The sequence below is a fragment of the Myotis nattereri genome, assembly GCF_964212035.1.
Source record: "Myotis nattereri genome assembly, chromosome: 8".
Classification (NCBI taxonomy): Eukaryota; Metazoa; Chordata; class Mammalia; order Chiroptera; family Vespertilionidae; genus Myotis; species Myotis nattereri.
Window position 1 is genome coordinate 11,101,816 of NC_138083.1, and position 25,406 is coordinate 11,127,221.

The 25,406-nt window shown below is 47.6% G+C and overlaps 1 protein-coding gene across 1 annotated transcript in view; it reads left to right on the forward strand.

Annotated features, from left to right (window-relative positions):
- ZFP64 (ZFP64 zinc finger protein) overlaps positions 1-25,406 on the forward strand; it is an 80,290-nt gene that overhangs the window by 46,880 nt on the left and 8,004 nt on the right. The window contains 2 exon segments of the mRNA XM_081096705.1: positions 14,373-14,522; positions 14,727-14,789. Coding sequence (XP_080952831.1) covers positions 14,373-14,522; positions 14,727-14,789 — 213 coding nt within the window.

A 25,406-nucleotide genomic window follows, 5' to 3' on the forward strand; every position in this document is an offset into this window, starting at 1 on the left:
ATCGCGGATGTCAGAGTCAGGGAAACTGTGGCATAAGACATGGAAAATGATGATAGGTCTGGGTGCTCTCAATGTTGCTTGAAAGGGATCGAAAACTCATTTTTCTCAGGAGAAGGTGAAACAACTACCCCCGCCTCAGGCTGCCACCCCGGCCCCAGGTCTAGAATCTTCAAATTCCTGTGCTTAGACAGCATTCCTTTACAGGGCAGGAGCTTACAAACCTGTAGGAGCCAGCAGGTGAATCGGGGGCTGTTTGTTTTCTCTGCGAATAAAGGCCCTGATCCTCTTTGTTGCTCACACAGTAGCTGCTTCCAGGATGTCATTTCTTCATTTCAGATTCGGGGGAGGGACTGGGGGAAGGAGCAGAAAGGGAAGAGAAGGAGGAAGTGAAGATTTGGATCTGGTTATTCACCATTTCAACTAAGACTGTGCCCTAGTGACTTTTAAACTAGTACCTTTTTTTCCCCCCATTTTAAACGATTTATGCGGGTGGGAATGTAAGTTGATATAGCCACATTGGAAAATACTTCGGCATCTCCTAGGAAAGTTGAATGGGAGCATATGGTGGGATCCAGCTACTCCTCCCCCACACTGCTTCCAAGCCACCATGCAGGAGAATCACCAGGGGAGCTTGTTAAAATGCAGATTCTGACCCCAGTGTGTCTCGGGATATAACGTGGGCACAGGTCACCTGGAGCCTTGTTAAGATGCAGCTTTTAATGAAGTGGTTCTCCACCTCGGCTGCACATTAGAATCACCTGGGAATCTTCTTAAAATCCTGATTTCTGGGCCTCACCCTCCGGAAATTCTGTTTCTTTGTTATGGGGTGGGGCCACAACATTAGTAACAAAGAAACAGAATCTCCGGAGGATGAGGCCCAGAAATCAGGCTTTTAAAAAGATTCCCAGGTGATTCTAATGTGCAGCCAAGGCTGAGAACCACTGTTTTAATGGTAAAGAGAAGCCTCCCTACATGAGTCAGGGAACCTGTGCGAGAATGTTTACAGCTACGTTACTCATAATGACCAGATTGGAAACCGCCCATTGGCAGTGACAGTGCAGACCAAATGTGCTGTATTCATGCAACAGAGGTCACGCGAGAGTGAAAATGAATGAGCTACAGCTGCCTGCAGCAACCTGTTCCATCTCACAGACTTAAAGAAGTGAAGGAGAGTTGCTCGTACAGTTCAAACGGTGGCCAGACTCAGCAACATGTTATCTGGGTGGCAAAACTATTTTTAAATCATAAGCAAAATTGGAAGTCGTGGAACAAGGTGGCAGAAGGAAGGGGAAGCTCATGGATGGGAACGTGTGAAGGGTTTCCTTGGTACAAAGAATGTTCTAGATCTAAAGCTGGTGCTTACATGAGTGTTCGTTTTAGTCCTTAAGTTGCACATTAATGATTTATACACTCTTGTCTGTGTGCCAAGTTTTATTATTTGTTTCAAAATTTAAAAACTCGGAAGATTGCAGAAAGGCATGTACCTATGTAGCAAGATGTCAGTCACTCAGACAATCACATCACAAATATTGCTGCCCTGTCCTCAGGGATAACTCCTGTGACCAGGGTCCCTGGTCTCCTCCGCATTCACGTGTGTGTGTGTGTGTGTGTGTGTGTGTACAGGGTGTGGCAAAAGTAGGTTTACAGTTCATATAGAAAATAATACGCTAATTAATAAATACAAGAATAAACTCTGTTCTGCTTACTCACAACTGTAAACATAATTTTGCCAAACCCTATATATATATTATAAATTTTATAGAGAGACATGCTGTTAGAGCTTTATGTACTTACATACATATATCTACATACACACAGCAGCATAATTTGTGTTATTTGAACATTTGATTTATATATCTTGAAGAATATTCCCTATCAAAGCACACAGAAATATATTATTCTTTTTTATGGTCATATAGAATTTATTCCATTGTATGACACAACCACAATTTAGTTATTTATTTCTTTTCAACTGTAAAGAGTCTGTGAATACATTTTTTAAAGGAAGTACAGTGGGCCTTGACTTACGAGTGTCCCGACTAACGAGTTTTTTGAGATACCAGCTGTCTCTTGGCCGATTTTTTGCATTGAGTTGACAGAGTAATTTGAGTTAATGAGCTTGGTCTCGGAACGAATTAAACTCGTAAGTCAAGGCCCCACTGTAATACTGTATTATGAATACACAGACAATTTAGGTTCCTCAATCCTTCTGCCCTCCCCCTCAAAGCTGCTCCCCTGCCCTCACCTTGCTTAACACATAGCCAGTGTGTTGCCTTCCAATACCTTTTTGTCCTGGATTTTCATGTTTCCGTATTGGAAATATATGCAGATCTGAATGTGTGTATATCTGGGGGAACTTGCTGGGGTTTTTTCAGTGCAGCAGATGTGGGACTTGAGCCAGGCTTGTATACAGAAATCTGACTGGTTACTTTTATTTGCTGCCTGGTACTCTACGGTGTGGCTCACCCTCACTTTAATCGAACCACTGCCCTGTGACTGGGCATTTAGTTTGTGTCTCAATTTTTTTTTGCTATGGCAACGATGTCACAACACACATCCCTGGGCACACTTCTTTGTGCGCATGCGAAGATGTTTCCCTGGAGAAGACTAGAGGGAAAGGAGAATTAATTGCTAGATCATTGGCGGGGCACATTTAACACTTTATTGCCAAATTGTCCTCCAAAGTGACTACAAACATTCACGCTCCTGCTGGCAATGCATTGGGAGACCAATTACCCTGCACTCCTGCTAACAGTAGAATGCTATCAGCCTTCTTAATATTTATTGATCTGGTAGGTGGGGGAAAAAAAGAGAGAGGAATTCCTGGCTACTTAATATTCACTCCTTATAATTAGCGAGGCTGAACACCTCTTGCGCGACTGCTGCCCAGAATCCACATTGAACAAGATCCCCAGGTCGTTCTTCCCGTTCAAGTCTGAGCAGCACAGAAATCAGAATCTGGTGCTTAACAAGCTCCCCAGGTGATCCGTGTCTGTTGCTCCCTGAGACACCGGAGTCAGAATCTGCATTTTAGCGAGGTCCTGGCTGATTCTCATGCAGGTACACGTGAGAGTGCAGGGCGGGGCAGGAATAGAGGGATCATAGCATATGCTCACCTTTACTAATACGTGTTTAGTCTTTTTATTCAGGCAGGATATAAAACAGTATTTCAATTTATTTCAACTTGTATGTCTTTAATCCTAAGTGAGCTTGGACATTTTTAAAATTTTTATAAGCGCCCTGACCGGTTTGGCTCAGTGGATAGAGCGCCGGCCTGTGGACTGAAAGGTCCCAGGTTTGATTCCGGTCAGGGGCATGTACCTTGGTTGCAGGCACGTCCCCAGAAGGAGTTGTGCAGGAGGCAGCTGATCGATGTTTCTCTCTCATCGATGTTTCTAACTCTCTTTCCTTCTCCCTTCCTCTCTTTAAAAAAATCAATAAAATATATTAAAAGATTTTTTTTTATATAAGCCAGGTTTTCCTTTCTGGGAACCAGCTAGTCAGTGACTCTCATTACTTTGCTCGGAACACACCAAAGCTGATCTCCTTGGAGTCTTTGCTGGTGTTTCCTCTCCCAGGATGCCATCTCCCTGGTTCTTCCCATGGCTTTAGTTGTAAAGGTCCCTCTGGACCAGCTCAGATACCCCCCCCCCCACCACCACCCAGTGATCCTCCATCCCATTTCATCTTGAGCGTAGCACCCATTGTTATCTGAAATGACCTTATGCATGACCTCATTCATTCATTCATTCATTCATTCTTCATTCCTTCCTTCTCTGACTGCCCTGCTGGTCTTGTTGGTCTTGCATATCACTCTATATCCAACACCTGGAACAGACCAGGAAGTCGTGTGGGTCAAAACACTGTTAGCAGATGAATAAACAAATAAATTCCTGGACGATGAAGAAATAAGATTAGCTTCTGTCTAGATGTACACCCCATTTGGGAATCACTTGTACCTGGATCGTTCAGTCCTGTATCCATCGTGGAGAACTGTAGTGGTGATGACAGAAGTCAAATGAGGTGGCTTAGGGGAGCACGAGCCAGGGGAGGTGAGCGCACCCCCAGGAGGCCTGGGGCAATCAGAGAGATGATGATAACTTATTTTTATCTATTTCTCTTGGAAAATAAGGCAATTACTTGAGCAGTGTTAAATGAGTAGTGTCAAATTCCTCACATATATATTGGAACTGGCATAGAAAGCATGGGAAACATGAAATTCAGAAGGGCAGGGCTGAGTAATGTCAACACAGGCTTGTTTGCGTCCGATTACTTTCCACGTAAAACAATATCTGTGCCTAGTCAATTGGAAGCACCAATTCTAGATAAGTGTTAGCTGTTATTATAGGTACCTGTAACTCTCTGGTTGTAAATAATAATTAACACGTAGAGAGTACTGCCTCTGTACTGTACAAAGCTCTGTGCACTGTACACACACGACTCTGTCCTCACAACCACCCCAGTTATCGCATTGCCTTGTTATTGATGAGAAAGTGGGGCACGGAGCAGCTCTCTCAAGGCCACAGAGCGACAGAGCCAGGATTCTACTCTGGCGGCTCCCAGGAGCACTTATCATTCCAGGCCACTGCCTCCGGGCTTCACAGTGCTCTGGAAAGAGGTGTGGAGTGACCAGGAGAAGCTTTGTATAGTCCAGAGGTGCCCCATCATCTCTTGGCAAAATACTTAACGAGTTGTCAAAATTACAGATATTCTCCATTTTTCTTTTATGAAGTGACAAATGTTGAAAATGTATTAACTTTCTCCATGAAGAAAGGAGATTACTTAACCATTAAAAAAAAAAAAAATCCAGGGTAAAGGTGATATGTAAAGATTGAGAAAGTAACTAGTTTGCCAGAGGAACATCCCATGGGGCAGTGGTTCTCAACCTCGGCTGCACATTAGAATCACCTGGGAATCTTTTTAAAATCCTGATTTCCGGGCTTCGTCCTCCGGAAATTCTGTTTCTTTGTGATGGGGTGGGGCCACAACCTTAGTAACAAAGAAACAGAATTTCCGGAGGATGAGGCCCAGAAATCAGGATTTTAAGTAGATTCCCAGGTGATTCTAATGTGCAGCCGAGGTGGAGAACCGCTGGCCTATGGGGAGCAAGAAAGCCACCGACATCCCAGGTGTTTACTTGCTCCCAGGTGGCGTTGTTGCTGAAGGCGGGGCTGTACCCCGAGCTTGCCAGGGCCTGATCATCACGTGGAGCCCGAGTTAAAAAGACCCAGGATCAGCTCCGAGTCCGGGAGTGGTCTGGGAGCCGGTGTTCCCAACACCTCCGCGGGCAGGAGTTCCTCTGTGGCGAGCGCGGGCCCCTGGGGTTTCTCCGCGTCGGTAAACCGCCTGCTGTGAGGTTACTGCCGTCGACAAACCCTAGGGGACCGCCTGCGAGAAGAGCATTTTTATATTTCCCCAAAACCGAGCTGTTTTCCTCCACCTTCCTGTTTTCAAGTTGTGAATTGATTCTAGGATGTTTGTGTAACGCAGTGGTTCTCCACCTCGGCTGCACATGAGAATCACCTGGGAATCTTTTTAAAATCCTGATTTCCGGGCCTCATCCTCCGGAAATTCTGTTTCTTTGTTACTGATGTTGTGACCCCACCCCATCACAAAGACACAGAATTTCCGGAGGGTGAGGCCCGGAAATCAGGATTTTTAAAAAGATTCCCAGGTGATTCTAATGTGCAGCTGAGGTGGAGAACCACTGGTGTAACACGGGGTGAAGTCATTCGAGGTTAAACGTTGAAAAAATTTTTTTAAAAATTAAAGCAATTTTAAAGATTTCTTTGGGATGTATGTACACATAAACGTACTGCCATTTGCAAATAATGCCATTTGAAAACGTAATTCTAGGCCTCCGAATGCTAGGGTCTCCTTTGGGAATGTCGCAGAAGGGCCCTGGGTAAGCTGGGGACAGTGGTCATTGCCCCTGGGGAAGCTGAAGGGGAGGGCACCCGGCATGGAGGGTGGGTGACATTGGACCCCCTTATCCTGCTGGAGCCATGCCCCTGTGCACTTGCCTGACTGAGCTGTCTGCACTCTGCAGCTCAAGGGCACACAACTGGACGGGTCAATCCTCTCTGCAGGACACCTTGTCATGACTGATCCATCGCTGGCCTGTGTTTGGTTGCTTGTTTGTCCCTGAGTTTATTATGACATAATAAGCACCAGGGCTTACCCAAAACTAAGCCCTTAACCAGAACCTACATCTCATCCACCTTCTCCCTCCCTCTCCTCTAATTTAATAGCCATCAACCTAAATCCTACATATTCATTCCTTTTTCTTTATAGCAAGTTTTTTATTTTTTGCTATAAGAATACCTACAAGTATTTTAAAAAATATATACCATTTTAATTTTAAAAGAACTTCATATAAAGGGTATGTAATCTTCCAGGAATTATTTTTCCCACACTTAATAGATTACTAAAATCGCCTAAATTGCTGTGACTGGCATTGTCCATTTTCACTAGTGTGTAATATTCCATGGTGCGGACGTACCAGAGTTCATCCATCTGCTCTCCTGTGGCTGGGCACGGGGGTTGTTTCCTGGTCTTTGCCATGTGTGCGGTGTTGACTCTGATCTATGATCTTTCTAAAAAGTGCCCTAGTTTCTTACTAGTAAGTGAGTGTCCACAGAGGTCGGAGGGTGGGTGACTAGGAGATAATGGCCCTGATTCATGCTTGCCTGCAGGGCAGGAGATTCTGTGAGGCCACATCCTGTCTTAATTTTTGCCAATCAGACTGATCCACAGTGATAGTTCACTATGATCCTGCATTTCCCCTGCGTGCAATGTTTCAAGAAAAACAAAACAAAATTATTGATGTTTTCCACAAATATAATGACAGCAACTGATGACACGTGTTTCATTTTTCGAAGACACTTTTTAAATATTTTACACGACATGCATTCACAGTTGTGCTAAATTAAGTTTACCGCTGTGTTTGGTTTTAACGGTTTGATTTCAAGGATCATAATTGAAAAACTGAAAAAACTATAATACAGGATATAGAAATCTAAATGAAATCCAGATATGATTGGCTATGCTGAATAAGTTGTTCTGCTCTTTCCATTCCATTTACCCAGTATACATATTGACTAGTCATTAAAAACAAACCCAGCCTGTAAATGCTCCTCTTCCCTGCTAATCATCTGGGGCTTTTGCAAATTCAACGGAAACGGGTGCATCTCCATATCTCGAAGTGGATTTCAAACCCACAGGAGATACTCAGACAGATTAGAAATTCTGTTGCTAAGTTTAAACATTCAGATAAAGGTGTTTATGTCATGATTTTTCATTGTTTTCAGCAGCGGTTCTCAACCTTGGCTGCACATTATTATCACCTGGGAATCTTTTAAAAATACTGACTTCTTTAAAATAAAATTGTTTCTTTGTTACTAATGTTGTGGCCCCACCCCACAATAGAGAAACAGAATTTCCGGAGGATGAGGCCCAGAAATCAGGATTTTAAAAAGATTCCCAGGTGATTCTAATGTGCAGCCAAGGTTGAGAACCACTGTCCCAGCCAGTCTGAGCACGAACGCCAATTAGCGCGTGCACACACACACCACACACACACCACACACACACACAAACACACACACACACACACACACACACACCCCGAGGACCACGCCTCAGTTGCCTGCTGGGCGGGGCCCGTGGCCCTGGCCCAAAGGCTTCTCCGGTGTGGGGCGCTGGACCCCGCGCGGCGCTGCGCAAACACGGATTCCCGGGCTCCACCGCCTGGAGCCAAAACTTTCGGAATCTGTATTTTTAATCGGCTTCTCCAGGAGCAGTGGTTCACCCTGCAGTTGGAGATACTCTGCCTCATTTGAATTTTAAATTCGAATGTACAGCCAAGGCTGAGAGCCACGAGTGGAAGTCGTGCCTTTACGACCCTCAGAACAACCTGGGGAGCTTGAACCTCCCCGCCCCCCTCGCCCCCGCAGCGCCCGGGTTCCGTCCAGGCCAATTGAGTCCGAATCTGGAAGCGCCGCCAGGGCCTCACCCGGGAGCTCGTTAGGAATCCGAAAGCTCAGGCCCCAGCCCGACCCACCGAGTCAGAATCTGCATTTTAACGAGCTCCCCGGTGGTTCCTGCGCACATTCGAGTGGGAGGCGAGTGGCGCTTCTGAAATGTTAATGGGCACACGAATCACCTGGGGAGCTTGTTAAAATGCAGACGTGGTTTCTCCAACTTTAATGCGCACGCGATCACCCGGGAGCTCGTTACCATGCAGATTCGGATGCGCGGCCTGGGCGGAGCCCGAGCGTCTGCATTTCTCCCGAGCCGCGGGGGTGCGGCCTGCGAGGCGCGGACCGCGCTCCCGGGACCCGAGGCCCTGGCCCCGGGCCAATCAGCCGTCAGGACTCGTGATAAATCGCCCGGCTCCGCCCAGGAGCGGAACCGCGGGCCCTGCGCGCTCCGCCGAGGGGTGTGACTTCCCAACTCCGCGACCGGGCGGTGTGCAGCAGGCCCCTCGCGGGCGGTCGCGGGCGCCGGGTCGTCACGCCATGTCGCGGCGCAAGCAGGCGAAGCCCAAGCAGCTGGCCCGCGCGGAGCCGGAGCCTGCGCGCCGGGAGGTGGCGAGGGTAGCGCGCGAGGCGGCCGGGGAGTCGGGTGAGTAGCGCTGCGGTCGCCCCGCCAGGGGGCCGGCTGCCGTTTCTCGGGTGTTTCCGGGCCCGCGCGGGTGCGAGGTTCCGCCACCTGGCGTGGAAGGCGGGATGAAGCTCCCAACTTGTCCCGGGGCTCGGGCGGCGGCGCCCCGGCCCCTCCCCCACCGTGTCCATTTGCCTCCTGCGTGAATTCCTGTGTCTGCGCGGACCGTGAGCGGCGGCGAGGATGCCCTGGGACCCCTTCCGGGGCTGCCTGCGGGGTGTCGGGACTCCGGCTCCGAGCCCTCTGGCGGGGCCGCGCGCCTGGACAGCAGGCACTGAGCCCCTCGCGCAGAGCGACCTTCTGGAGGATGGAGAAATGTCTGCAAATGTCTGAGCCGAGCGGGGCCCCGGGCTTAGTGCTGGAGAGGGACGCGAGCGAACAAGGCGGACGGAATTCCGGCTCCGCCGCAGCCGGTGGCCCGTGCGGAGGACAGAGCTGGCCCGCGCGCTGGAGCGCCAAGTGGTTAGGGGTGCGCTGTGTGTGTGTGTGTGAGGGGGGGGGGGGGCGCCAGAAAAGCACTGGGGGGAGGTGAGCCCGGGGCAAGGGGCTCTTTCACAGGCGCAGCCCGGGCAGGCCGTGGAGTGAGCACCTGAAGGTTGTGAGGGAGCGAGCCGTGGCGGTGCCCGGGGGAAGCGCGTTCCAGGCGGAGGGAACCGCAGGTTCAGAGGGGAGGGCTCGCGGGCTGGAACCTGCGGCGGGTCAGACGAGGTCCCAGGGGTGACGGGGGCGCCGAGGACTCCTTGAGGTTGTGCCTTTTACCCTGGAGGAGTGAGTTTCTCCAGATCAGTGGTTCTCAGCCTTGGCTGCACATGAGAATCACCTGGGAATCGTTTTAAAATCCTGATTTCTGGGCCTCATCCTCCGGAAATTCTGTTTCTTTGTTACTAATGTTGTGGCCTCACCCCATAACAAAGAAACAGAATTTCCGGAGGATGAGGCCCGGAAATCAGGATTTTAAGAAGATTCCCAGGTGATTCTAACGTGCAGCCAAGGTTAAGAACCACTGCGCTAGCGGGAGGGGGTGTCAGGTAGGCGGTGCCACAGTGGGACTTGCCAGGCTCACCTCGGGTGCCCCGCAGCCGGTGGAGCCCCGGCGAGGCGGAAAGACCCTCGGCGCCCCTAACACCTTGGGGTGGTATTTCTCACCCTGGGGCCCCTAGAGCCACCAATGCTAAAGCGTCTTCGGAGTAGGGCGCTTTGCCAACTCGTCAAATTCTTACGGCCACTCTCAGGTACCCCACCCCTTGGAATGTCGGGGGGAAGGATGGGGTGAGGTCGGGTAATCTGTATTTCTAAAGCGCTTCCGCTCCTGATTATCTTGCACTCAGACACTGATAAAGACGAAGTAATCTCGCCTCCCTCCTCCTTGCCTTCCCTCCCCCTCTCCCTCTTCTCGCCACCCCCACCCCCGTTTAGCTGATACCTTTTTCTTAGGAAGGAAGTGGAGTTTTAACTGCATTGTCTTTTCCCCTTCTGCGTTTTTCTGGACGGGGCATCTCTGGGAAGGCTCAGATCCCCAGCAGCGCTTAAAAAAAAAAAAAAAAAAAAAAAAAAAAAAAAAAACCTCTCCCCAGAAGGTGGCGGAGGGGAAAACCCTTAACCAAGCCACTCCTAAATTAATAGGTTGTATTTGGAACTAAAGTTTGGCTGCATGAATTATCGTAACCAAAATTCCATAACTACTATGTCCAAGGCCTAGAATGGGGACAGGTAGCTGGACAAGGGCTGTCTTTCTGGGGTGGGGACCAGGCCTCCTACTGGTCCTCATGGAAGGATTTGGGGATGTTGAATCTTTAGGGGGGAGCGATTATTGAAGACTTCCTGAACACCCCAGGCTGCTTTTCAAAGTTCTCACTACTTTTTATTCTACCAGCAGAGCTGGCCCTGGAGTGGGCCGGTGTTCCCAGGCGTTGGGGACCGTGTTCTGTACCCTGCAATACTGGGGTGTCCCCTGTGGTCAGGGCATAATCAGAATGACGCCCCAAACACGCCTCAACAGCGGCCACCACTGCAGAGAAAAAGCAGCCTTACACTGATGGGGTTGTTCACCTGTCTTACATCTGTGGTGCTGAGCTGGAGGCTTGCCTTTTTTTTTTTTTTTTTTTTTTTTAAGTTAGGCTCCTCTTGCAAATAAATCGCTTTGCAACCAAAGTAACTTTTGGAGGAAGTATAAGGGAGCCGGTCAGTTGGTAGACTTTAATCTCCACCAGTAAAAGAAGGAAGTAACAGAGGGGCAGGAAAACCTTACACAGTAACATCAGCAGTTTCTCAAAGGGTTAAAAAAGGCCATTGTGCTCACCGAGGTTCTGTCAGATGTGTGCTCCACCCCCCCCCCCCCCCTTTCCAGCGGAAGGTCTCTGCTCTGCTCCGGCTGTACCTTTCCCAGGGGAGCCAGGGGGCCTTGGGTGTCTAAAGGTGACAGAAGTCTCTTGTGGCCCTCGATAGCTATTGGGCACAGTTTTCTGATAACTAGAACTCATCCATCTCCTGCCTGTTTTGAATTTTGCATTGCACAATGCATTTCCCTCCCCAAGAATCTGGCGGTGCACATGTGTACACACCAATGAATAAGACCAATAATGTTTACATCATGCTCACTTACGTGCAAGGTTCTTTTATGGATGCTAAATTCAATCATCTTCATGTTAAACCTGTAAGTTAGGGGCTAAATCCCCATCTTACTGATGTGGCCACTGAGGAACAGCAAAGTTGAGTAACTTACCTAGGGTCACACAGGTAATAGATGATAGAATTGGAATTTGAAACTTACTAGCTGGCTTCCCCATCATATCCCTCTCACTTAGATTTCAGCTTTTCAGTCTAACTCTGACCAGTTAAAACACTCAAGAGTTTGATGGGTTTTTTTATTTTTGAAGGGGAAGTTGCTCAGTAGTACAGGTTTGGGTTTTGCCTGTGAGGGGCATACTGATCTGCTTCAGAGACGGCAAGTGTGGGTTCTAGTCGGCTGAAAACTTCTAGCCCCTGTGATCTTGAGCATCTCCTCTGAGTCATTTTCCATCCTCCCAAGCAGTGATCCCCAGACCAGCAGCACCAGCTGGGAATTTGTGAGAAAAATCACAGGCTCCCCTCCTGAATCAGGAACTGTAGAGGTGGGGCCAAGACACCTGTGTCTAAACAAGCCCTCCAGGTGATTCTGATCACTTGTTAGAGAAGCGAGGGTGTGGAGTTGTGCTTCTCTGATTTTAACGTGCAGAGCAAGCATGTCAAACTCTCGGCCCACGGGCTGCATGCCTTATTTGGCCCGTGTTAGCCTTTGAGGTTGACATGCTTGGTGCACCTAGGACTTGTGAAAGAGCAGGTTGCTTCTGTAGGTGGGACAGAGCCTGGGGTGGGCCTGAGATTCTGCATTTCTAACTCGCTCCCATGATGCTGAAGTTAGTGCTCGGTGGCCCACCCTTAGAATAGCAAAGAGGTTTAGAGGAGTAAGACAGTCACTTGGGGAAGGCTTTAAAATGAAGTTCCTGGGGATCTACCCTAACACCCCCTCCCTCTGGGGCAGTGGTTCTCAACCTTCGCGGCACATTAGGATCACCTGGGAATCTTTTTAAAATCCTGATTTCTGGGCCTCATCCTCCGGAAATTCTGTTTCCTTGTTACTAATGTTGTGGCCTCACCCCATAACAAAGAAACAGAATTTCCCTGATTTCTGGGCCTCATCCTCCGGAAATTCTGTTTCTTTGTCATGGGATGAGGCCACAACATTAGTAACAAAGAAACAGAATTTCCGGAGGATGAGGCCCAGAAATCAGGATTTTAACAAGATTCCCAGGTGATTCTAATGTGCAGTCAAAGTTGAGAGCCACTGCTCTGGGGCACTCATTTAACCCACAATGCTGATCCAGGTATGGGGACCGTCGTGTCTCTTGTGCAATGTATGGTGTTCAGCAATATCCCTGGCCTTCACCTGCTAGATGCCACCGTCCCCACATGATCCTGGCAATTAAAAATGTCCCCAGGCATTGCCAAAAGTTCCCCAGGGGCAAACAAACCCCAGGATTGGGTCACCTGTCCAGACCCTGTTAAGGGGCCTACCACAGAACTTTCTAACGGAAGCGCATACTCAGACAGGCTGGGCCCTGTACTGAGAATTCACATTGCTACCTCTTAGCCCTGAGACAGGTCAGCGATTCCTTTTTCCAGGTGAGTCAACTGTGGCTCAGAAAGGTTACATAAGGTGCCAGTAGGCACACAGCTAGTTTCATGGCTAAGCAAACCCTGTGCCTGGAACCCAAGCCCTCACCAATGTGCTGCACAGCCTCTCATGGTCAGAGAAGGTTTACCTGGATAAACCCTCAAGGAAGATGGAAATCAACCTTCTGTACTCGGGTAAACTGAAGCCCCAGACCATGGCCTCTAATTCATAAGTTAGTCGGGATCTTTTTTCTTAAAGACTTCAGACATGGCTCGCACCTCTGTAGGAGGGAGTACTTAGTCATTGTTATGGAAACTTTTTATTTTTTTAATATATTTTATTGATTTTTTTTACAGAGAGGAAGGGAGAAGGATAGAGAGCTAGTAACATCGATGAGAGAGAAACATCAACCAGCTGCCTCCTGCACACTCCCTACTGGGCATGTGCCTGCAACCAAGGTACATGCCCTTGACCAGAATCGAACCCGGGACCCTTCAGTTCACAGGCCGACGCTCCATCCACTCTGCCAGACCGGCCAGGGCATGTTATGGAAACTTTTTAAACTGCATATTTAGATGAAGCCATGTTACATTGTCACCCAGTCACCTGGGCCCATGAAATCAAGGATAGCACGTGGCTCCACCTTACTGAAAATAGAATGACACAGTGAGTTCCCTTGTACCCATCGCTGGGCTTCACACGTGGCCGGCCGTGTTTCTTCCATACAGCTGTTCCCCTTCCCTGGGGTTTTTTTTTGAAGTGAATCAGACATATGTGCAATTTATGAATATTCATCCCTAAACTATGAGAATGTTTTTAGTAAAAGTCTTAATTTTATCTTCCCACTTTAAAAGTAAAAAACCACCTCAAACTTTTAGTTGGGTTCAGCTTCCCGCCGTCTTCAATGGTTTTACAGTCTGTTGAAATCAGACTCAAAATCCTGGTATTACAGACCATCATCAGGTCTCAGGCCCTGGTTTTCCCCCTTCTTTCATGTCATCTGCTGAAACGCCTGCCTTTCGTCCTGGGGAGCCGCGGGGCTGGAACTGTGGTCTGTGACCTGTACTGCACTGAGACAAACAAGTTCGGAAATGGGAAGTAAGCATTTAAAAATAGCCTGACGTTGCCACGGCATCCAGCTTTCTGTTCTGTCCCTAATAGCTCCTGGCCTTTTGTTCTTGTCTTACTTCACTTTTCCCGTAATTTGTGTTGATTACCTTTTTATAAAATTGTGGCCTGTGATGGATCGGACATTCTCTTCCAAAGTAGGTTGTTGGGAGGCGCTTTTGCCAAGTTTGACAGCCTGGATCTGGCCAGCCGCCTCCCTGTCACGATGCTGTGTTCTTTTGTCCCCTGTATATCCTGGACACTTGTCATTAGATGAAGATGGCTTTTCTAAGACCAGAATGCATGTGGCTTTCAGTTTTTAATGTTTTGTGTGTGTTTTTGAGAAGGGATGAAGGTCGGTGGAGTCAGCCCGCGCCTGCTCTATTATAAGACTTACATGATGCTAGTATTTGAGAAATTAAGGAACACCTTTTGGTCTCCTTTTCAGCTTCAGAACTAGATAATGATGCCCCCAAACCAACTTGTCCCTCCTCCGACAGCAGCGACACCCAGAAAGCCCCTGTCGTGGCTCCTCCTTCCGAGTCAAAGCAACAAACAGCCACCCTTGGAGAGAGGACATTCAACTGCTGCTACCCAGGTAAAGGGCCACCTGGGGCGCTGTCCAGCGCTGCGGGAACTCGCTCCTGAGCCCTGAGCGAGCCCCGCGCTTCTCTTGCGCATGCGCAGCACAGGGCCATCCTCTGTGGGTCCTGAGCATCGCTGCTCAGCCTGTGCCTCACCGGAACTCCAGCTCATAGTAGCTTCCTTTTGGAGGTTATATTTTTTTTTCTTTCTCCTCCAGGTTGCCACTTCAAAACTGTTCACGGCATGAAAGATTTGGACCGCCACCTACGAATCCATACGGGTAGGTGCCCGTTCTTTTGCTCAGCATTTTAGTGTTAAAAGCAAACAGCAGTACACAGCAAAGGGATAAGAATTAAGTGCTAGGTATATAGGGGTGAGCAGGACAGATAGCGGTCTCTACCTCATGAAACTCAGTCCAGTGGTGGGGGAGCTGCGACCTAAAAAAGTAACAAATAGGCCAAAATGTTAGCTAACAGATACGGGGAAAGTGCTCAGGAACCTATGTTAGAGGGATGTGATCTAGCTCAGAGGCTGGGGAGGAGCAAAATTGGGTATGAGATGCACGTGAACTTGGACACAGATCCTCCAGCCCTAGGCAAGCCTTCACAGAATTGCAGGCCCAGTCAGTATCTCAATTATAACCTAACTAGAGGCCCACATGGGGAAGGGTGAGTCCCTCAGCCTGGCCTGCGCCCTCTCGCAATCCGGGACGCCTTGGGGGATGTCCAACTGCTGGTTTAGGCCCGATCCAGCAGTCAGACATCCCTCTCGAAATCCGGGACCGCTGGCTCCTAACCACTCTGCCTGCCTGCCTGATCACCCCTAATTGCTTGCCTGATCACCCTTAACCGCTTGCCTGCCTGCCTGATTGCCCTTAAACACTGTGCTTGCCTGCCTGATCACCCCTAACCACTCTGTCTGCCTGCCTGATTGCCCCTAACTGCCCTGCCTGACTACCTACCTACCTGATCACCCCTAACTGCTCGCCTGCCTGCCTGATCGCCCCTAACTGCTCGCCTGCCTGCCTGACTGCCCCAAATTGCTTGCCTGCCTAATTGCCCCTCACTGCTCGCCTGATTGCCACTAACCACTCTAATTAGCATATTAATCGTTTATTATTATAGATGAGAAACCTTAGCCAGAACTAACCAGCTAGCCTGCTCCTCAGAAATTTACTGAGATAATGGTTGCTGTTGTTAAATGGGCATGCGATGAAGTTGGACAGGTTGGCACAGTAATCTTAGATAAGAGCAATAGGTTGCTTCTTAAAGGTGCCTTCCGAGGTGCAACCAGCTGCCGAGAACACAGAAATAAGAAGCTGGAGTGGAAGGATTCCCTGATGTACATCTGGGTCTGCACACCGTGGCCCATGAGCCTGTGGATCTGGCGTGCTCCTTTGCCCACCTACCTTTGTGGCTGCTCTGGCCCTGCAGTGGCATCATTGAGTAGTTACTGGAGAAATGGGATGGTACACAAAGCCTGAGATAGTGACTGGCTCTTTACAAAACTGTGCCAACCTTTATAGTGTAGACACTCCACTAGGTAGTGTGAGTTAGGATACTACAGTGGGGCCTTGACTTACGAGTGTCCCGACTAACGAGTTTTTCAAGATACGAGTTTCTCGGCCGATTTTTTGCTTTGAGTTGTGAGCTAAAATTCGGGTTACGAGCCAACTTCAGATACCCGATCGCTAGTTGGCGCAGCCAATGTCACAGTGAACGCCACAACATCAGCCCAGCATCACGTGTCTCACTCGTTCACTTTAAGCGGTTAGCTCTTAGTTGAAGCATCAGTGTTGTGCTCGCATTTGTGCTTGCAGTTATTTTGCAAAACTTCGTTTTTTCAACCATGGATCTGAAGAAAGTAAGTGCGAAGGACGGTGCTGAGAAGAAGAAGCGAATGATGTGCATTGAATTAAAGAAAGAAATTATCGAAAAACATGACCAAGGTGTGCGTGTAATCGACTTGGCGAAGCAGTACGAGCGTAGCACTTCTACGATCTGCACCATACTGAAGCAGAAGGAGTCGATACAGGCTATAACTCCAGCCAAGGGCGTTAAAATAATTTCTAAACAGCGGACAGCTATCCATGAAAATATGGAGAAGCTGCTAATGGTGTGGTTAACGGAGAAGCAGTTCGCAGGAGATAACGTGACGAAGGCTATAATCTGCGAGAAGGCACGAGCTATTTACGCTGATTTGCTGCAGCAGACCCCAGGCACCTCAGTGGACGAGCCATCGGGTGAGCCGTTTAAAGCCAGTCGGGGCTGGTTTGAAAATTTTAAAAAGAGGACCGGAATTCACTCCATTGTCAGACATGGTGAGGCAGCGAGCACCGATATAAAGGAAGGTGACATCAACGAGCTCATCGAGGAGCACTCCGAGGAACTGACAGCGCAGGAGCTAAAGGAGCTACAGACGCAGCAGCACACGGAGGTTTTGCAGGAAATAGATGACACGGAGGAGGAGGAGGTTATCTCTATAAGTGAGATAAAGGAAATGTTGGGAATGTGGGAGAAACTTTCAGACTTTATTCAAAAGAAACACCCAGAAAAAATTGCAACTGGGCGTGCGATGGAGCTATTTAATGACACTTGCCTAACTCATTTCAGAAATATTCTGAAAGGGAGGATGGAACAGACCTCATTGGACAGGTTTTTATCGAAAACTCCTGTAGATGAAAGTGATGAAAGCGTGGCGAAAAGGGCAAAAATCAGCAAATAAGATTCAGTTATTCAGTTCAGCCTTTCTCCTCCAACTCCATCAGCATCTTTATTTTTTTTTTTTAATATATTTTATTGATTTTTTACAGAGAGAAAGGGAGAGAGATAGAGAGCTAGAAACATCGATGAGAGAGAAACATCGATCAGCTGCCTCCTGCACATCTCCCACTGGGGAAGTGCCCGCAACCCAGGCACATGCCCTTGACCGGAATCGAACCTGGGACCCTTCAGTCCGCAGGCCGACGCTCTATCCACTGAGCCAAACCGGTTTCGGCTCCATCAGCATCTTTAAGTCGTTTGATCGCCAAGGTAAATGTTGTACATTAAACTTAATAAAACAAGTTTATTGCTCTACATTCTATGTTCAGTATTGTTTTTATACAATATTCGTTATTTCTAAATACATTTTTCTTATTTAAAAACATTTAACAAAACAATTGCAGTGTTTTTTTGGGTGTCCAGAACGGATTAATGGGATTTCAATTCATTGTAATGGTGAAAATTGATTTGACATACGAGTAATTTGAGTTACGAGCTCCGTCACGGAACGAATTAAACTCGTGAGTCAAGGCCCCACTGTAGTCTGTTTGCTCATACAGAACCAAGCTACGTAGCTTAAACATTATCAGGCTCATTTCTCTCAGAAGCAAGAGATCCACGGCTGTTAGACCAGCTTTGTCATCCTTAGCATGGCGCTTCGTCTCCGGTCCAGATTCCTTACCCAGTGGAAAACAGAAGTGGAGGGGGAGGGCCCTAGCCTCCCTCACCGGCCAGGCCCCAGAAGCAGCAAGCCTTGTGGCCAGTGGGAGATGAGCAGGCATCAGGGCATCGAGGCGGAGGGGACTGGGAATGGTTTCAGGAAGGGCAGCACGTACCCAGCTGAAACGCTGCAGCACCCGGAGTTGGACAGCTTTCTGGACAGTCGGCACTGTGTTGTGGAAATGAGGTGAAGGGTCTCTCTTTCCCGGGGAGGGTAGACCATGAGAGGCCTCTTAGTGAAAGGAATGGGTGATCCTCATCTTGAAAGACCAGGCTACGGGATGACGAGGTCAGTAAGAGCATGCAAATTGCAGGAGCCATGTGAGCAAAGCGGAGAACCCCTTCTCCCCCCAACATGGCAACCTCAGGTGGCTGAAGTGAAGGTAACAGTGGAGCAGATGTTCTCAGCAGTGGCTGTACTGCTGCCATCTAGTGGGTGGGGCCAAAAGTGATGTCCGAATCCTGCTGTGCCCAGGACAGGCCCTGTTATCAGGCCCGCAACGCTAGGGTGGACCTAGAGAGAGGGGCTGCAGCTGGGTGAATAGTGTTTTATTGGGGTCACGCAGAGCATGATCGGGGTACAGGAAGTCTAGGTAAGGCTCTGTCCTCGGTGGGTGCCCCGAGTCAGGCGTGCAGATGTGGTGCAGACTATTTGCTCCTTAATAAATGTAGACTTGGGCTACTTCTCTGGGTGCCAGGCAACTGCTCCAGTTCTCGGAACCTCTTACCCAGTGAAAAGTAGGAGGCGGCCTGGGTTCTCGCAGCACCTCTCTCAGGGCATGACCCAGAAGTGGTATCCCTTGTGGTTAGTGGGATTGTGAGATCCAGCGAACGGAGACTTAGAAACAGAGCATTTCTGTCCCGCATCGCAGCCCAAGTGCAGTGTGGTGGCTGGCCCCATGGCTTCAGGGACTCAGGCTCTTACTGGGCTGCTTTGACATCCCAAGGACGTTGCTCTCACAGGCCTGGTCTTTACTGCCGCCTTAAAGACACATCCGAGCCTGGTCGGTGTGGCTCAGCGGTTGAGCCTCAACCTAAGAACCAGGAGGTCACAGTTCAATTCCCAGGCAGGGCACATGCCCAGGTTGTGGGTTCGATCCCCAGTGTGGGGTGTGCAGGAGGCAGCCAGTCTATGATTCTTTCTCGTCATTGATGTTTGTATCACTTTCTTCCTCTCTGAAACCAATAAAAATATATTTTTTAAAAAAGACAAGTGCTAGAAGCTACACGCATCACTTGGGATTAATGAAGTCTTGAATCTGTGTGGCCAAGTGCCCAGCTGCAAAGGGAACATTCTCTTCACCAAGAAAAAGGAGGACTGACACACAGGCTGGTGGTGTCGGACCCAGCCTGGGTGGGAAGCATCTGTAGGTGAAGCATCTGTAGGTGAAGTCATTTAAGTCTTGAGCCCGATCTTTGCCAAATCGGTAGGACAGTGGTTCTTAAACTTCTATTTTGAGATCCTTTTACATTTAGAAATTAAAGCTCCCTCCCCCCAGAAAGAGTTTTTGTTTTATCTATAGTTGTGGCATTAGCAATCTTAAACTTTAAAATAATTATTCATTTAAAAATACAGTGGGGCCTTGACTTACGAGTGTCCCGACTAACGAGTTTTTTGAGATACCAGCTGTCTCTCGGTTGATTTTTTGCATTGAATTGATAGAGTAATTTGAGTTAACGAGCTCAGTCTCGGAACGAATTAAACTCGTAAGTAAAGGCCCCACTGTAACAGAAAACCCATTCTGTATTAACATAACACCTTTATAAAAAGCATTTTCCCCAACCAAAAAATAGCATAGTTTATGCCTTCGCAAATCTCTTATGTCTGGTTTCATAGTCGGCTGGGTCCTCAGCTGTTTCTGTGTATAGTCCATTGTCATGTGTTGTTTTGGTTGAAGCATATGAAGAAAACCTGGCCTCACAGGGCGGGCAAGGGGAAGTTTACAACTGTGAGCACACAAAATACTGAGCTTGTTCTTGTGTTATTATGTATTAACTAGAGCCCTGATGCACGAAATTCGTGCAAGAGTAGGCCTTCCTTCCCCCCGCTGGCTGCTGGCACCTCGCACTGGCTTCCTTCTGGCACCCACGACCCGGGCTTCTCTGGCAGCCCCAGCTTCGTCCAGGAGGTTGTCCGGTCTAATTCGCATATTACGCTTTTATTATTATAGATTATTGCATTTTTTATACGAACAACTGTAAACCTACTTTTGCCCCACCCTGAATGTGATTGGAAATGGAGGGGTGAGTTGATAGCCTTTTCAGATAGTTATTTTCCTTTAACGCTAAACCACAACACAATAAATGGTAGTTTCTGAAAGATTAGTGGCCACGTGGAATCTGCAGCCACATTTCCACACACTTTTCAAAACTGTTCAGCTAAAATCCATTGATCTGAATGCTTTTACCCAGGCTTGATTGCTGACATGTCATGCATTGGTCGTTTGGAAAACACTGGCTTACCAACTTCTGTAATTCTTCCAAATGTTGACTCATTTCATTATATCACAGGGAAAAATCACTTCTGTTAACATTACCAATCTCGTTTCTGTTAATGTTACCAATCTCGTTTTAAAAATCTCAGAACCAGGAAGCTGCAAGCCCAGGGTCGCGGATCTGTGTTCTGAAATCCTAACTTGCATTTTTAGAGCGTTCTCGAATGTTATCATTGTGGTATTGGTCACTGTCCTTGAAGTGACAAGCTCGCGTAGCTCCTTCGGCCAAATACCAGATCTGAGGACAAAAAAAAACAAAGAAAGCCGTAGTTTGTCAGTTGTTTCAAATCAAAACGGTGCGGCCTGGATAAAGTCTGCAAGAGCGTGTCAGACAACCGTGTACTGTGGTGTGCAGCAGCAGCAACTTACACGTCCCGTTTCATCACACAGGGTGTCCAAGAGGCTTATTCAGGGGGAGAGATTTAATCAGATGGTTTCAACTGCTGGGAAGGACATTATTCCTTAGTGAAACTGGCTCTGGCCACCCTGGGTGGTAGTGAGGGGGGAGGGGGTACGGCGAGGGGGGGCGCCGTGAAAGCTGTCGGGACAGCAGGGAGAGCTCAGGTGTCAGCAGACCTGCCCACCATCGCTCCTCCTCAGTGACAGGGCCAGCGATGAAAAAGGCAAAGCGTGTCGTAGGAGGGGCATGAAAATACGTTGACCACAGACTCAGCCAGGTGCGTCTCGAGGACCCCCAGGCACTCCCAGACTGAACTTCGAGGGCCCTGGAGGCCGAGTGTGACAGGCAGTGGCTAAGGACAGGCATCTGTGCGCCTAGCGTGCAGGCTTGCTGAGGGCTTATTTGGGGAGTGTTGGGAAATCGGGCCTTGAACTTGGATTGAGTCTTTTTATTACATTTATTCTAAAGTCATGTTGGGATATATGTATGTGTATGTATATGCATTTATACCTTAAATGCGAGTCTGTCTTGGATGGAAAGAAAAGCTAAATTTTCAAATAGACAATAGAAACAGAGGGAGGAGTTAGAGGGAGGCAGAGCAAGATAGAAAAGGCTTCATTTCTATTTTTTCCCCAGTCAATCTTAAGCAAGAAAATATAAACAGTAAATAGATCTAGATAGTTCTAAAAACAGCATCACTTTTCTCCTCAACTTTATACATTGAATATATAGCTCTTACTGTCTTTCTTTTTTGGGGAGCTTTTTTTTTTCAAGAGAGAAAGGAGGGAGGGGGAGAGAGAAACATCGATGTGAGAGAGAAACATCTATCAGTTGCCTCCAGTACCTTCCCGGACCAGGGATCAATCCCACCACCTGGGTATGTGCCCTGACAGGGAATCGACTCTCCAACCAACTGAGCCACACCAGCCAGGGCAAATTTCTAAGCCCTGCTAGTCAAAAGTGGTATGGTATCGTTTGAAAGCTAGCAATGACAGGAGGAGGTCTCTTGCCACCTCTACTTCCATACCACTCTCCCACCTGCTTTCTGGGGAGTAACATTCATCCGGAAGAGAAAAGAAGGCACAAAAGTAGCCCCAAAATCTTGGACAGCAAAACCTTTTGCTTTATTAGAAATTAAAATAACCAAAAAGCTGTAAGTCAAACAGTGTGAATAAATAAATAGAAGTGGAATAAATATGGGAGAGAGCATAGAAAGAGGTGTGTGTGTGTGTGTGCGCGCGCACAAATTGAAGGCAGCATTTCGAGTTGGAGGAGTCGTGGGTGAACTCTGGTAATGGGGGGCTAGGACAGGTGGCAGTCTATTGGGACAAAAGTTATTGCCCTTCACCTCATTCACAAATTCCAAGTATATTAAATAAGTTAAGGATTAAAGTCTATACCATATTAGGAAAGGTAGGACAAATTTATGGTGTAAGTAGACAAATAAAACCACAGAGAAGACAGATTAATGTTTCTAAAGTTAAAAATAACAAGACACCACTCAGAAGGGAAGAGAAATGTCCCACAGGAAGAAATTTGTAACATAGGGTGGAATTAATCTTCAGCACATATAAGTTTCCTACAAGTCAATGATGATCCCAGGGAAAAGAATATGAACAGGAAATCACCTAAGAAATACAAATGCCAATATTTGCATGAAAAGCCCAGAAGCAGTAAAGGAAAATGCAATCTAAATACTGTATTTTCTTCATCTGGTTGTATTAACATAGTGAATTGCAGAACACCATATATCACCTTGCACTTAATTTCATCATTGCCATACCCTTCCTCCCTCACCTCCCAATTCAGAGAGAACGTGGTGATGGGCAGAAAGTTGATAGAGATCTGATAGTAGCAAATGAATTTGAGCTTTGGCCAGTGTTGCTCAATGGTTAGAGCAGTGATGGTGAACCTTTTGAGCTTGGCGTGTCAGCATTTTGAAAAACCCTAACTTAACTCTGGTGCCGTGTCACATATAGAAACTTTTTGATATTTGCAACCATAGTAAAACAAAAGACATTTTTGATATTTATATATTTAAATGCCATTTAACAAAGAAAAATCAACCAAAAAAATGAGTTTGCGTGTCACCTCTGACATGCGTGTCATAGGTTCGCCATCATTGGGTTAGAGGGTTGGCCCGTGCACTGAAGGGTCATGGGTTCTATTCCCAGTCAAGGGCACATATCTGGGTTGCACGTTCGATCCACAGCCCTGGTCGGGGTGCATGCGGGAGGTAACCAATTGATGTGTCTCTCTCTCCCCTCCCCCGCTACCTTCCATTCTAAAAATCAGTGGGAGAAATATCCTCATTTTCTCTAATAGTTCAAGTCTACTTGTTTTGGATTGTCTTGGTAGACTATCTTATGCAAGTAATGAGTTTTCTCCTGTCTTTCCACTTGATCTTGAGCACCCTTGTCTAGGTGCTCCAGGTCTGAGTTGAAGAGCAACAATGAGAAGAAGCCATCGTGTCTTAATTCCTTATCTAAAAGGAAGGCTCTCTCGCCTTTAGTCAAGAATGATGGCTGACTCAGATGTTTTGCTCCTTTAAGGTGGTCCCGTGGAGTTTTCTGGCCTCATAAAGGAGATTGACTTATAATGTTTATATTTTCAATATCACTTCATATCTTCATTTGGCTTTGATATCCGAGTTCATCTCTCATGAAGTGAGTTGAGGCATTTATCTTTCCCTATGCTGTTAAACAGTTAATTGAATATGGAAACACGTCTAGGAAATTTGATAGTCTGCGCCCACAATCCTCTCTGCTTGTGCCTTTTTTCAGAGGGTGGGGAGGGGCTGTAGAGGAGGCTGTGCCGGTAGAACCACTCTAAGTGGCAACTGGAGACTGCGCCGCTCATCCCAGCGTCCCCTCCCCACCCCCACCTGTCCCTGTCCCTGTCCCCGTCCAGATGAGTCACAGCTCCGTGCCTGTAGGCTTTTCTGCAGGACCCAGCGGGAGCCTCTGTGTGGAACACGCCAGATAAAGGCATTACTTGACCTTGTGTCTGCTGTGGACTCCTGGCAACTTTGTGAAGCTAAAACCCTTCCCAGAATAGTGTTTTTAAATGTAGTCAAGTCCCATTAAAAGCTGTATTTTAGTACAATTGCTACCAAAGTGTTAAGTGTGTGGTATTTTAATACGTTGAATCCTTGCGACCCTGGGAGCTTGTTCAAAATGCAGAATCTCAGGCCCTACCCAGGTCCACTGAGTCAGAAACTGTATTTTACTTCTTGTTTTTATGAGTTCAGCTTGAGAAGTGAGGAGATATTGGTCAAAAGGTACAAACTTTCAGTTATAAGATGAATACGTTCTGGGATCTGAGGTACAGTGAGGTGACTGGTGTTAATACTGTATCCTGGGTTATATACCTGAAAGTTGCTAAGAGTAACTTACATGTTCTCATTACAAGAAAAAGTAATTATCAGAGGTGATGGAGCTGTGATCACAATAAGGTTAATCATTTCTCAATATACATAGGTATTAAATCATCACGTTGTATACCTTAAACTTACACAATGTTATATGTCAACTAGAGGCCCAGTGCATGAAATTTGTGCATGAGTAGGGTCCCTAGGCCTGACTGGTGATCAGGGCCCATCAGGGCCTTCTCCCGGCTGCTGGCTGGGGCCTTCCTTTGTTCTGCGCTGTCCCTAGTGTTTAGTGCACGTCATAGTGAGTGGTCAGACTCCCGGTCAAACTCCCAAGGGGACAATTTGCATTTTAGCTTTTTTGTTATATAGGATTATAGTGTAGTATAGAAAGTTAGGGAGCGGGGATCTGCATTTTAAAGCCACCCCTACCACACCCCCCAGACGACTAGTATGGTCATTAGCACTGAGAAGCCCCACATTGAACGTTAGGACCTCGTGGCCGGTCTGCTAGCTCCCTTCATTATGGAGCAGCGATGAGCATGAATGTTGCTTTGAGAACTGGCTCATGTCTATTCACACGGGTCTCAGGTACCATTATTAGTGTGGTCAGCTAACCAAATTCACAACAGGAGGAAATGCTAAATTTCAGTTAGAAGTTTTAGGAACAAAAAGTGATCATTTCCCACACAAGGTCTTTGATCCCCTGAATTTTATCTACAACTCCCAAATGAGGAATCCCTGATCTGGAATGTTCCAGGTCATCTGGGGAAGAGAAAAGATGACACACTGGCTCGGAAGAGCATTTGCCTAACAGTGGCTCATCAGTTTTGATCGCGTTTCCCTGGGCAGAGCAAGCCACACACCCAGTCCCCGGGGCAGGGAGCAGAATTCTCCCAGGAAGGACAGCAGACACCTCAGTAGTAAACAGCTTACTTCGGGGTGCATCTTGGACATGGCAGCTTTTTACATTGTCACTGGTCCGTTTTACTTTGTAATTTTATATCTTCCTGGGCCGCCATCCATTTCATCACGTCTTCCAAATTTTTTGGGGTGAAGTTCTGCTTGATAGTTGTGATTGACTTTGTCCATCTATATTCCCCTTTCTCTTTTCAATGCCTGCGTCCTCAATGAGGCACAGCGTTACTCC